The 12937-nt window shown below is 36.6% G+C and overlaps 3 protein-coding genes and 1 long non-coding RNA gene across 7 annotated transcripts; 1 reads left to right on the forward strand and 3 right to left on the reverse strand.

Moving 5' to 3' along the window:
- Positions 1 to 1849: 1849 nt before the first annotated feature.
- On the reverse strand, positions 1850 to 4037 carry LOC147925793 (uncharacterized). The gene is made up of 6 exons (XM_087492775.1): positions 3929 to 4037; positions 3511 to 3856; positions 3214 to 3305; positions 2215 to 2983; positions 2037 to 2142; positions 1850 to 1876 (listed from the first exon to the last, which is right to left on the reverse strand). Exons 1-6 carry the CDS (start codon positions 4035 to 4037, stop codon positions 1850 to 1852), a joined length of 1449 nt encoding a protein of 482 aa, XP_087348901.1.
- A 2748-nt stretch (positions 4038 to 6785) lies between these two features.
- On the reverse strand, positions 6786 to 8113 carry LOC104750980 (DNA repair RAD52-like protein 1, mitochondrial). Its single transcript, XM_010472841.3, has 4 exons — positions 7845 to 8113; positions 7711 to 7748; positions 7535 to 7629; positions 6786 to 7118 (listed from the first exon to the last, which is right to left on the reverse strand). The coding sequence occupies exons 1-4, from the start codon at positions 8084 to 8086 to the stop codon at positions 6975 to 6977; spliced, it is 519 nt and encodes a 172-aa protein (XP_010471143.1). The 5' UTR covers positions 8087 to 8113; the 3' UTR covers positions 6786 to 6974.
- On the forward strand, positions 8051 to 10834 carry LOC104750981 (tRNA-specific adenosine deaminase TAD3). 4 transcript variants are annotated; one of them, XM_010472842.3, is made up of 10 exons: positions 8051 to 8339; positions 8501 to 8607; positions 8730 to 8781; positions 8873 to 8949; positions 9052 to 9176; positions 9276 to 9358; positions 9595 to 9694; positions 9834 to 10238; positions 10328 to 10431; positions 10508 to 10834. In XM_010472842.3, exons 2-10 carry the CDS (start codon positions 8532 to 8534, stop codon positions 10686 to 10688), a joined length of 1203 nt encoding a protein of 400 aa, XP_010471144.1. In that variant the 5' UTR covers positions 8051 to 8339; positions 8501 to 8531; the 3' UTR covers positions 10689 to 10834. The 4 variants fall into 4 exon arrangements, with proteins under 4 accessions (XP_010471144.1, XP_010471145.1, XP_087349356.1 ...); XM_010472843.3 differs by having other exon boundaries at positions 8232 to 8339; positions 8506 to 8607; XM_087493230.1 differs by having other exon boundaries at positions 8244 to 8339; positions 8730 to 8776.
- Positions 10835 to 10882: 48 nt separating this feature from the next.
- LOC104750982 (uncharacterized) lies at positions 10883 to 11899 on the reverse strand. Its single transcript, XR_761738.2, has 2 exons — positions 11264 to 11899; positions 10883 to 11178 (listed from the first exon to the last, which is right to left on the reverse strand). It is a non-coding gene; the product is annotated as an uncharacterized LOC104750982 (long non-coding RNA).
- Between the last annotated feature and the right edge of the window lie 1038 nt (positions 11900 to 12937).

Below are 12937 nucleotides of genomic sequence, written 5' to 3' on the forward strand. Positions count from 1 at the left end.
AACTGAAAAACGTACATATAATTAAGTATTTTCCAACTAATTTCACCGATAAGATTTTGCATTTTATGTAACATCTTACAAATATTTTTTTAAAATATATCTATTATGTAAAATAAGCAAAACTAACACGATAATAAGCAAAACATATGTAAAATATAAGCAAACCATATATAAAATAATAAGAAATAAGCCAAATATATATAAAATATAATATTTTTATATGTGTTTTTATAATAAATTAAATAAAATAGACTCTCAAATGTCATACCATCTCATTTTTAGAGGTAAAACTCACCGAGATGGCCAATCATCATAATCAGAAGAACATAAGTCGACAGATACACCGGGACCATTGGTCCGGTGATGTAGCCAATCCTCTTCACCTCCATCAGAAAACCAACTTTTCCTCCGTGGTTCGCCGCCGAATCCGTTCTCTCTCTCTCTGCTTCTGCTTGATTTTCTGAAGATAAGGGAGTTGCACAAAATGGTTTATGAAGAAGACATGCAATTATTACTTATTAGTTGTTTGACCTGAATTGTTTTATTTTCTATATTATTTCTTATGTTACATGCAAACGGATAGACTTGAAGGATACGTTTTAGTAAATAGGAAACAGACTTTTTTTTGTCGAATTAGGATACAGATGGACCATCGCGTGCCAACATCTTTCCCAAAGTGGCAACTAACACACACAATAAATGAGACCATATGCAGACAATCACATGTTGGTAAGGGTGGGGGTTTGGGTACTCTTTCAGGTTTAGGGTCAGGTAGATTTATAAAAATAAGATCCATTCGGATATTTTTGGATTTCAATTAGGATTCAGGTAAACACCCATCAGATTTAAGTATTTTCAGGTTTCACCCAAAACCTCAAATTATATTTGGCTCTCAAATCAGATTTGTAAATTTTTAATCTAAACCAAAGTAAAAAAAACCCGAAATCAATCTGAATCCAAAAAAAATGAATTCAATCCAAATTAATTAAAAATGATTATAGTATAAAAAACCAAAGTTATCAACCGAAATTGATTTCATGAAAAGAAAAGGACAATTCTAAATAACAAAACACCAAATTTAGAAACCGATAATTTTTTACTTCTTAAAACATCAAATGACATCAAATTCAAAGTTAGAACTATATAATCTATCTAAATAACATATGAAGATTGACATATATTAAAATAAAAACTAATTTATCATATAAGTTGTAATAGCGATGATAAAATTATTTCTGAAACTTGTAAATTGATTCGATCTATTGTTAAAGATATATATAACTTTGGATAGGTGCCCGTTTTATTTACTAAAAGCATCTAGTCGAATATTTTTAAAATTCAAATTCGAATTCGGATCAGATATTTAAATTTTCAGCTTCTCGTATTTTGTCTAGTCCTACATGTTGACATAGCTCCGAGGGTACGTGTGAAAAAGAAGGATCCATATATCTGATTGGATCCGTACGATAACAACACGACAAAAAAACGTGAGATTTTAAAATACAACGTGTTGAAAGATGCTAAGGAGGTCATCACATGATGTCATGATTATCTGTTAGGGATAAAGATACAACCAGATTGTCTAGAGATGTCATGCTAAGAGATGTCATGATGTCATGATGTCATGCTAAGGAGGTCATCACATGATACAACCAGATTGTCTAGAGATGAAACACGTTGACGTTGTTCCACAGGAGCTTTAACAACGTGTTTAAACGTTTTTTTTTTTGTTAAACAACGTGTTTAAACGTTTCTTCCATCTAACCAACTTTTTTTTTTTTTCAACTAAAGAATAAATTCAAACGAACCAATGTTAGAGGAAATAGTTTACAAACAAAACATAGTGTGGTCATGCGCGCTTGGCGTGCCAAAGAGTCTGTTTGAACATTAAACTTACGAAAAACATAAACTAAAGAAAAATAAGAAAACTCCTCCCTGATTATTTTTATGTCTTCTAAATATGGTGCGAAAGCCGACCATTCGTGAGGAGAAGACACCATCTTCACCAAGTCGGAACAATCCGTAAAGAAAGTCACCTCCCGGTAATCGTGGCCAATCATGCATCGCATGGCCCAAATAAAAGCTTCAACTTCAGCGTGGACTGCACCGGTAATTGGTAGCTCCGAGTAACGGGGATGCTTTCTGCAAAGAAGTACAACACCATCCTACACCTGCAAAACTATCAGACTCTTTCCAGAGCCATCAAGAAAACACCTATAGCCGGAGTAAACCGAAGGGAGTGAAGCATTATGACCCTGAGTCCTGGAAGGAGAGACCAAAGGAGAGGAGGGACCCTCCCCTTCCACTACCTCCTCATGTGCTTGTAGCCAGGAGGTCGCTTCCCCTTCCGCGAGACGCACAACCTCATCATAGTGTTCCAGCTGGTTTTCGAAAACCTTGACATTCCACGCCTTCCAAATATACCACATAAGCCAAGGAAAAATTACAACCTGCGAACCCAGATTCTTAGACCCTAGGAAATGATCTACATTAGCGAAAATAGAGTGTGTCGGGAAACTCTGGGGACCAACAAGTACATGGGCTAAGGCCCAGACGTGACGTGCTGGTGGACATAGAAATATAGCATGGTTGATAGTTTCCTCCTTAGCCCCACATCTCGTACAACCAGCATCACAATGAAATCCCCTCCTTCTCAAATTTGCCGAAACCGAGATGCACCCCGTCAAAACTTGCCACATAAAGTGTTTGATCTTTGGTGGACAGTGGACCTGCCAAACCCATGCAAGGAGGGGAGTGATATCTGGTCCAGACCCGAAAGTCTGGAAGGCATTACACACACCGAGATGTGTTGTGGCATAGCCTGATTTGACCATGTACTTACCAGAATTTGTAAAGTGCCACCCAAAGTAATCCGCCCTCGGACAAGTACTTAAAGGGATAACCTCTATCAAAGCAACATACATCGGATCAAAATGCTCCAGTACCCGATCCGACACCAAGAGTGCGTCTGAGGATCTATAAACTGAGTCAAATAAAGAGTGGGGTCCATAAAGAGCTCATTTGATAAAGCTGGTCTTGGGGATTGAGCTGGAACCCAGGGATCAGTCCATATAGATATGGAGTCACCCAAGCCAACCCTTTTAGTAAGCCTTTTATTAACCAAAGATCGAGCACTTACGATACTCCTCCACCCATAGGAAGGGGAATAAGATCGTATTGGTTCCAATGGATTGGAATTCCTATAATATCTACTTTTGAAAACCCTGGCAAATAGTGAATCCGGAAACTCAATCAACCGCCAAAGCTGTTCTGCCAATAAAGTCGTGTTAAAATCATCAATATCCCTGAATCCCAGTCCACCCAATTGCTTATTGCTACACAGCTTATCCCAAGCTAGCCAATGCATACCCCCATTCTGACCCGAAGAGCTCCACCAAAAATTGGCAACAACGCTTGTAAGCTTGGAAGTGATTGTTTTTGGTAATCGAAAACATGACATCAAAAAACTCGGGAAGGCAGTAGCAATAGACTTAATCATAACCTCATTACCCCCTTTTGACAGCAACTTTGCCGTCCAACCAGTTCCCTAGATACGATCCCAGACCACCGAGTGTGGTTATCCCGACAATCCCCTGCATCTCCATCTTAGCATGTTCCTCTACCGTATGACCAAACTGAATGGAAGATTTAGCAAAATTAATTTGCTGTCCCGAGACAGCCTCATACTGCCGGAGAATCTCCATAACGGCAACACATTGATCCTTATCCACCTTACAGAAGAAACGACTATCATCCGCAAACAGCAAATGCGTAATAGGAGGACACTTATTAGCAACCTTGATACTCGTGATTCGCTTATCCACCTTCGTCTTCCGAATATTAGCAATCCAAACATCTGTACATAAAATAAATTAGTAAGGAGAGAGCGGATCACCTTGTCGTAATCCTCGTTCCGGAACAATCTGACCATTAGGTTGTCCGTTAATAAGAACCATGTACTCGACCGAAGAAACACAAAACATAATCCACGTAATCCATTTCTCCACGAATCTCATATGCCGTAGTAAAGCCTCCATGATACTAGGATTTTTGTGTGTCCTAGCAGGTTCAATTAACCTTATGCAGTTGTAATACTTAAGGTGTCAATCCAGTTGGGAAAATTTACTAACAATCAAAATGCAATCAAGTAGTCACAAGTTAAGCCAGTTTTAAAAAGAGTTTTTGTCTAACAACCTAGAGTGATGAAAAATGCAAAACAGAAATGGGTTCTAGAACTAGAAATGTGAATGTATGACAAGAAGCGAAAATGAATGAAAACAGAAACGAGAATAAGCATGGAATAAACAACAAGGATCGAAACAGTCTCAGGAATGCAATAAAAATCAGAAAGAAAGAGGTCTTAAGAATGGGAGTAATTATGTCGGTGGAGTATCCTAGTCTATAGAGTATTTAACACGCCACAAGCAAATCATCCCTAAACAATGACCATCACTTCTTAGCTAATCCAATCTCTTGACAGAAGCTACTCAAACTCAACCACTTCCAAGCCTAGCTCTCGCTAGAGAAACATGATCAAGCATGGCAAGAAAAACAAGTTCATTCATGTCAACAAACATCCTAGACAACTAATCTCTTAGGCTAGGAACGTAAGTATCTGGCACTAGTTGGTCAGACATTTCATCGAACACCTTTTGGATGCGGAAATGTCTAAAACCTAGTTCCAATTGATCAGAGAGAAACTAGTATTTCTAACTCTAGTCCAGAAGGGATCATACAAATCAAAACTTAAACACTCTACATCCTAAGATCCTCCACCTAATCTATCCCATCCTCAAGAACTACCACACTACTCAGATCCGGAAATCATCACCATAGATACAAACCAAAAAAACATTGAACAAAGCATAATAAGATAGACAAGAATAAGATGAACAACTTTGTAGAAGAAATCAAATGCAAAAACGGAATAAACGTGGAGATGTCGGATTACAAAGTCTCAGAACGTATTTGGTGGCTAGGGTAACCTCAAGAACAAAACGAAAAATGAGATAAAAGATGAGATGTCCCAGTAAAGACTTGACAAAACGTATTTATAGTACAACATCAAAATCCCTAAAACATAAAACGACAATATAGAACGTCGGTTTGGGAACCCTTCTCGGATGCGTCTTCAAAACAAAACCAGGACGTCGGTTTAAGAGCGTCGACCGAGTCGCATCGTGAGAGTGTCGATCGAGTTGGAGTCCAGGAAGCTTGATCGAATGGTGGCTTGAGACGTGTCGTCGGAGAGCTGCTGATCGAGTCACGTCTTGAGGGTGCTCAGGAACCCCCCCCCCCCCCGGGATGTCTTGGTCGAGTCGCTGCTAGCATCCGATCGAGTGGGAGCTTGCTTTTGCGTGCAGGTCGAGTCGGAATTCAGATCGTATGTGCGTCAACTAAAACGGCGATAACTCATGAACCACGACTCCGATTGGCTTGAAATAAATGGCATTGGAAAGATGACTCGATTCGCTACAACTTTGGTGAAGACGTCAAAAGCTGAATCTCAAAGTAAAATCTTCACTCGACTCGATCAAAGACGTGGAAGGTTGGGTTGCTGAACTGCTCTCTTGCTCCCTGTTTGCTTTTGATGGTTTGGATATCTCCTAAAATACCTGAAATAACTCCAATATGCAAGATGCATGCAAAACCAATGCAAAGACTACCTAAATATGCATATTATGCAAAAGAGACTGAAAACAATGCAAAACATTGAGTTAAGAGAACATAATGAATGAGAAATGCATGATGAAAGAGTGTAAAATATACACATATCACTCCACTCAACCCCACTCAACCCTATCATATGCTTTACTCATGTCTGTCTTTATAACCATAAATTTCCCTCGACATGACTTATTGGTCCGCAAACCATGAAACATCTCTTGGGCAATCAAAATATTATCCGAGATCAACCGACCTGGAACAAAAGCGGACTGTGTCTCTGAGCCGATTTCACATAACCTTGGACAATACCTTATAACCAACTCTCTTGTGGTTTAGCTTTGACGTTCATTTTTTTGAATGTTATTGTTGGGAGTCTTGGGACCAAATTGACGTGACGTAACGTTTTCTATAAGAATAACTACAATAAAACTTCTATAAATTAATAAGGTACAGACCACAAAATTCTAATAATATGTAGAGGTTTTAATTTATCGATAAATTAATAAAATATTAATTTATGAAGAGATATTTTCCTTTTATAGTTTTTAATATTTTCTATTAAAAATAAGATACTTTGTTATATTTCATATTTTTACAGAATTTCCTTAATTTATAAATTCTACTACTGATAGATGTTAATAGTTTACTAGATTATCCATATGAAAAATAATAAATGTTTAGAAGTTCAGAGTTTAGAAGAAATTAATGTTACTATCCTTCATGATGAAGTGTAAGAAAATATTGCAGTATATTTAGAACCAATTACATATAAAAACAAAAACTATCGCGTCTAGGACGCTCCACAATTTTTGGATGCAATGTGAAAAAACAACACAAATTTTTTTTGATGCAATGAGAAAGATTATAGATGAGCTCCAAAAAAAATGCAGTAAGAGTTCCTCTATGTCTTTTGCTACTATTATTTCATTTGTCTCAGTATTTTCTCAGCCCTGAGTGTATCCACAAATCTCTAGTGTTTTAAGATTTGAGAAATAAAAAGGATGGGGAAATTGATTAAGCAGAGTTCAGAGAGTGCCGTTGCCAATTACTGCAAATTGATACTCTTTACTGGTTAAAGTAGCAATCTGAAGTTAAGTAACAAATATGCAACAAAGAAAGAGACTTCAGAGGCTCATTTCATTATCCGATCTCAAATCCTAAAACGATCAATATCAGTAAATACAGATCTTACATACCAAAACTAATTAATGATTCCCTGAGTTATAATATCCCCAGCAACTACACTACTAGGCAGTGGGAACACCAAAAAAACATCTACTTTCCCAGGGTAAAAGGACACCCTTCCTTTACAAAACATCCTCGTGATAAAGATGAAGCCCTAATCCAAATCTTGCACACGCACGGCGAAACGCCATTGCTTCAGCCTTTTGCACAGCATCACCATAGCCTCTGTCATCTACAGGAGTGGTACCTGTTGATTCCCTAAATATCTTCACAACACCAAAAACAAAATGTTGAATTAGCAAATGGTTTCAGGTTACAAGCGCAAAACAATGAACACATAACGGGCTCACGGATAGTATGCAAGAAAGCAAAACACCACCACTTTTATCAATTCATCTCTAAGGTCTATGAGAGTAATGATAACAGAATCTACAACCCGGAGTTGTTGTTTCCTCACAGTTGCTAAACATACACTCTCTAAGCTTGTATTGGCTTGACGGTGGTTTCATCACCTTCAGTGGATAATTCAGATGTAGACAAAGAAAAAGAACAACAACTAGGTCTCTCTATAGCTTTCAGCTTATCGGACAAAAAAGCAAAGAACTCAACCAGAGAGAGAACCACTTAGCCTAAAGTTACAAATAAAATCAAACCAAATGTAAACGAAGAGGGAGGGAAAGACCTCAGCATCAGTGCCGTAGAGAGTCACACGATAAGCCACAGTAACATTTTTCCCATCAGGAGAGTAAGTGATACTTCGAACTTCTCCTGACCATTCTGAGAAAACAGAGAAACACAGACACAAATGTCAAAACATGAAACCCAAAAAGAACAAGAAGGGTTTAAATTAAAACAGACCTGGAGCATGCATATTCATGATCCTATTAACAATGTGCCTGAGAACCATCAACACAAGCAAGTATCAAAGTATGAGCACCACAAACAAACAGGGTCTCTCAAAATCAGCCCCAAAATCAAAAGAAAGAGATTACCAGGGGATGTATTTCATGGAGTACCCATCTTCAACTCTGGTTCGGATGACTGAATCTGGAACCTTTTTGTTAAGCTCCTTGAGAATCTCAGCGAGTGGTCTACTGATTCCTGAAGTTGGAACATCGTTTTCAACTTCAGAAGAGAATCTACGAACACCCTTTCCCATTTCCCTCGATACAGCAGCTGCTCCGCTCCTCAACGTCCATTTCGCCGCCTTCAACCGTAACCCTAACCCCGCCATTTTCTTTCGCCGGACAAAATTCTCAAAGGTCACGTTTGTTTTGGGGGCTCTCTGGTCTCTGATGTAGGGTTTAGTTAATTAAATCGTTAAATTTAATTAATTAATTAATTAGGTTTAAGTTTAACTTTTATTATTAGAAGAGAGCAAACGACGACGTAGCGAGGGTTGTTGTCTTCTCGAACCAGATTCATCAATTACCTCTCTCTCTCTCTCTCTCTCTCTCGCTCTTGGCGTCTGTGTTCTTCTTTGCCCAGTGAGTTTAATCTAATCTCTGTTATGATTGCTTTTGGGACTTTTTGCAACTTCTCTTATTCAATCCCATCAATTTCCACAGAGAAAGTTCGAGTTTTTTTTTTTCTTTCTTTTTGCTTCTTCCCCAATTCTTATATTTTGTGCAATGAACTCTATCTGCAGAACAGGCTCAAGTAAAGAAAGAACAAAACTTATGGATTCATCGGATAAATGGGAAATTATCCATATACCTGAAAAGCCTGCATTGTCACCTGACCATCAGCCAACTGGTATGATTCAATCTCAAAGGCTTCTCCTTTTGGATTTTTTTTTTTTTTTTTTTTTTAAGTCTATCAAATTCAAAGGTTCTTTATTTAAACTTCTTTCTTGTCTGTGTGTTGTTTGTTCACAGTGAAGGTATATGCGAGTCTAATAAAACCCAAATTTGCCAATACAATAGTAAGGTTTGTCACTCTTTATTCTTTGATTAAATTTTGCAGCTGCTCTGCATAACTGTAATCTCATGAGTGAATTTGTTGACTCTGGTATGATTAGGCATTTATGTAAGATTGCTCCTTTAGAAGATCTTCGTCATGTTAAGAGAGTGAAGAAGAAGATTCTTCCTGATAGAGGTATCTCATTGTTAGTTTTTTTTGTTGGCGTGGTGGTGACTGAATATTGATACACCATAACATAAAAATTATGAGGTTTTGATTGTAATGCTTATTGGACAGGTGAAACTCAGTTGACTGTCATCTTATGTCTAGCACCTGAGCGTCACGATCATTTGAATGATAGTATACCACCTGATGTACAGAAACTCGTTGATCCCTATGAGTTGAGTCCTTTTATTACAGAAGTAGGTGTTTCTTTTTTTTCTCTTTTCTCACCACAATTTTCTTCAAGGATTTTGTACATTTTGATTCCAAGTCAAAGATTTCTGCTATAATTATGATAGGTATGCAAATATGCCGCAGTGTCCAAAGAAGAGTGGGAAGAACAGAGTAAGATATGGCCAACTTCATTTCACCCTCCAACCTAGTAAGCTCCATGTCTTTTTTGTTTGATTTTGGTTTCTTGGATCTTGTTTGTAACCAAAGGACTCTACATTATCGGTCTTGTCTTTTTAATATCTAATAAGCTTTAGTCGTTCTAGATTAATCCTACTTCTTGATGATTTCTACTAGTGCTCTTATCGGCATTATGATAGCAATATATGTCTTTGTTTATTGTGCAAAAGTCAATGAATTTTTTACTTTTGCATTTGGCAATGACAGCAATATAGATGGCATCGGTGGGTTCAGCGAGGAGGATACACAATCGATCTGCAAGTTCATGAGAGTTGTTATTGATATGGCAGTATCTGGTCATAAACCAGTAAGTATTTACCATTGATCTACATAACGTCGATATGAAATTTTAGACAATAGACCAGGCTCTCCTAATCATCTGTTTACCATGGTTTCATTACATAGAAATTGATCTCAGTTTACCACATTTCTAATGTACTTTTCAGCTTGTAAATGCTGCAGTGATAGTCGATCCCTCAGTTAGGCGAATAATAGCTAGTGAAACTGATCAAGTATATGCTTCGTCTGGCGACAACACTAGCACTGAGACTAGCCCCTATAAGGAAACGGGGGATATATGCTTAAATGACACACTTGAAAAACAGAATGGTTCATTGTCTGCTGTTGCTTGTCTGAATCTCTGGAACTGGAGTTTACAGCCGCATGACACTGAAAATTGTAGCCTGTGGCATCCTCTTAGGCATGCTTCCATGGTTGCCATTGAATCTTCTTCTGCCAGAGATAGACATCTGTTTCCCAATTCATCCGAGATTTTTGGTCAGGATCACGTTCAGCCCTCAAATATGGATTCTCCGGCTAAAAAGCAGAAAACAAGCAGTCAGGGTCCAGACGTAAGTTCATTCCAACCAAGATTCTTTAGTCTCCTCCACGTGCTTTGACTAGTACAGAATTCTCTCTTACACTTTTGAGCTACTGATAGGTCCAAATTGACAGCGGAGAAGAGACTCTTAGAAATCCTTCAATGGAAAGGCCGTACCTCTGCACTGGTTATGACATTTTCCTCCTGTTGGAGCCTTGTACAATGTGAGTTTCTACATACATTACCCTTCTAACATCCGCAAGTAAGTAAATCTAATAAAATGCGTGATATGTTCCCAAGGTGTGCTATGGCCCTTGTGCATCAAAGAATAAAGCGGATTTTCTATGCTTTTCCAAACCCTACGGCAGGTGGTCTCGGGAGTGTTCATAGACTTCAAGGGGAAAAGAGTTTGAACCATCATTATGCAGTGTTTAGAGTTTTGCTGCCTGATGACGCCCTTAGACAATTGGCCACAGTCTAATGCATTGTTGTAGTTGAGTAATAATTGTATTACAGGTTCTGAGTAAGAAAGCTGATTCTTTGTTCTTGTTCTTTCCAAGAATCCAAAATCTTATTGAGTTATATGTATACTATCAATGTTAGTCAACACAAATCATTTTGTTCTAAGTGCAATTTGCTAACCACTTAAAAGATCAAAGAGAGAGAGAGAGAAGCTTAATTCCTGAAAAGGCTTGTTTAAATTGGTATGTAATGAAGTCTGAATTTGTACTTACAGACTACAATAAACTAAAACCATCTTGGTCGGATATTGTCTAGAGAGGAGGAATCAGAGATCAGCTTTTCCAGGATATCAAGGGAAATGGATAACATCTCTGATGTTGTCAATTCCTGTAGCGAACAGAATCATACGTTCGAAGCCAAGTCCAAATCCACAATGCTTCACTGTTCCATAACGACGCAAGTCAACGTACCACTCATATGGCTCAATTGGTAGACCTATCTCCTAGATCCTGTTACATAAGACTACAGGTTTTGCTTCATAAAACTTTTATGATAAAAGAGTCAAAATATTGAATGTGTTTCACTTTCACATACCTCTGTTTGGCTCTGAGGCCAAGTCGACTCCCCACTCCACTTTGTTATCAAATTCCTTTCCTTCAGCTACAGTTTTCTCAAGTACCTCTATTGCTTTAGCGGATACTTAGTCGGATCCACCCGTTCCCACATCAATTCTCAATGGCCAAAGTTAAGCTCAATGCTCTGCTTCACACCTCTTTACCTTCGGGAGGAATCTTCAAAACTCCATCAACAGTAACACAAGTTCCCGTCGCAACCAACTTTGAGAGATGTAAAGAGAAGAATCAACACCATAAGTAAAAGCAAAAGTACCTTTCCCTTGTAAAAGAAACTTGATATGGATTTTGCTTCATAAACTCGTAGTTTCCCTCAGGTTAGGGTTTTTTTTTTTTATCAATTGCTGAACCTTACTTGCTACGCGCGTTTACTACCCAAGGTGTGACCTTTGAAATGGAGATTTTTTTTTTTTTTTTTTTACTTCATTATACATTACTTTCATTATACATTACTTTTGAAAAGAGGTTGTCAGTACAGATGAGCTAATGGCGACAGTTTATTATATTTCTGAAATTTCGTACCACTCATATGGCTCAATTGGTAGACATATCACCTATCTCCTCGATCATAAAAGAGCCAAAATATTGAATGTGTTTCACTTTCACATACCTTTTTATGATCGTTTAAATGGAGTTAGGTGCCTTTTAAAGGAGAGTTAATTATAAATAAATATTTAATTTGTTTTTACTTAAAAGAAAAAGAATACCAAGTGGCCCAATCAAAATTCACATGATTTGGTAGTTTTGTTCGTTTTGTTGATATAAACCTAACACTCACACATAATATTTCAAATTGAAATTATTATTTTTAAAAGTGACAAACTAAATTAGTTTTCTTATTATGAACTTGAATCTAAAGATTTTTTAATAACCCATGGATAACTTCAATCTTTTTTTCTTTTTAACTCATCAATTTAATTTATAGTGCTAGATTCCATACTAATGGTTTCATCTTTATAGAACTTAGTTAAATGCTATTTTTTAAATTATATTATTTTCTATATTTCACTTCCAGTTAAATATGATTGTTTTTGGGATCATTTTTCATTTTGATTAAATCACAAAGACCATATTTTTTTAATTAAGTTCTTTTTTTTTTTAAAACTCAATCATAAATAAAATAAATATTATATTGATCTTTACATATTTATCTATTGGATCACTAAACAAAATAGACTTTATAAATAAAGTTGATAGACTTTAAAAAAAATAGACTTTATAAATGGATAATTATATTGATCTCTAAATATTACATTGATTTTTACAAATTGTTAAAAATGGTACAGGAATATGTGAGATAACATAATAGATAATTAGAGATGGATTATTTCAACTTCATAACCTTATTGTGTGGTGAATATTGTAGAAAAGTATGAAAATAATGACTTATAAGAAGCTAATCGAAAATAGACAGAATGAGTATTTTTAGGAAGAGAAGTGATGAAAAATTACATTTAAAAAAATGAGAGTTACAATTCTAATTTATTGTTTTTTTAATACAATAGAGTGGAGAAATTTATTTAATGCATAATTTATATGATTTTAGTTTTATATTAAAATGTGAGTTAAATGTCAAGATTAAATATTTTTTAATTTATATTTTAATAGAAATATTTTTTTTGGTTAAAGTTGCATT

This window comes from Camelina sativa, chromosome 16, assembly GCF_030686135.1.
Source record: "Camelina sativa cultivar CO46 ecotype springtype chromosome 16, ASM3068613v1".
In the NCBI taxonomy this organism is placed as follows: Eukaryota; Viridiplantae; Streptophyta; class Magnoliopsida; order Brassicales; family Brassicaceae; genus Camelina; species Camelina sativa.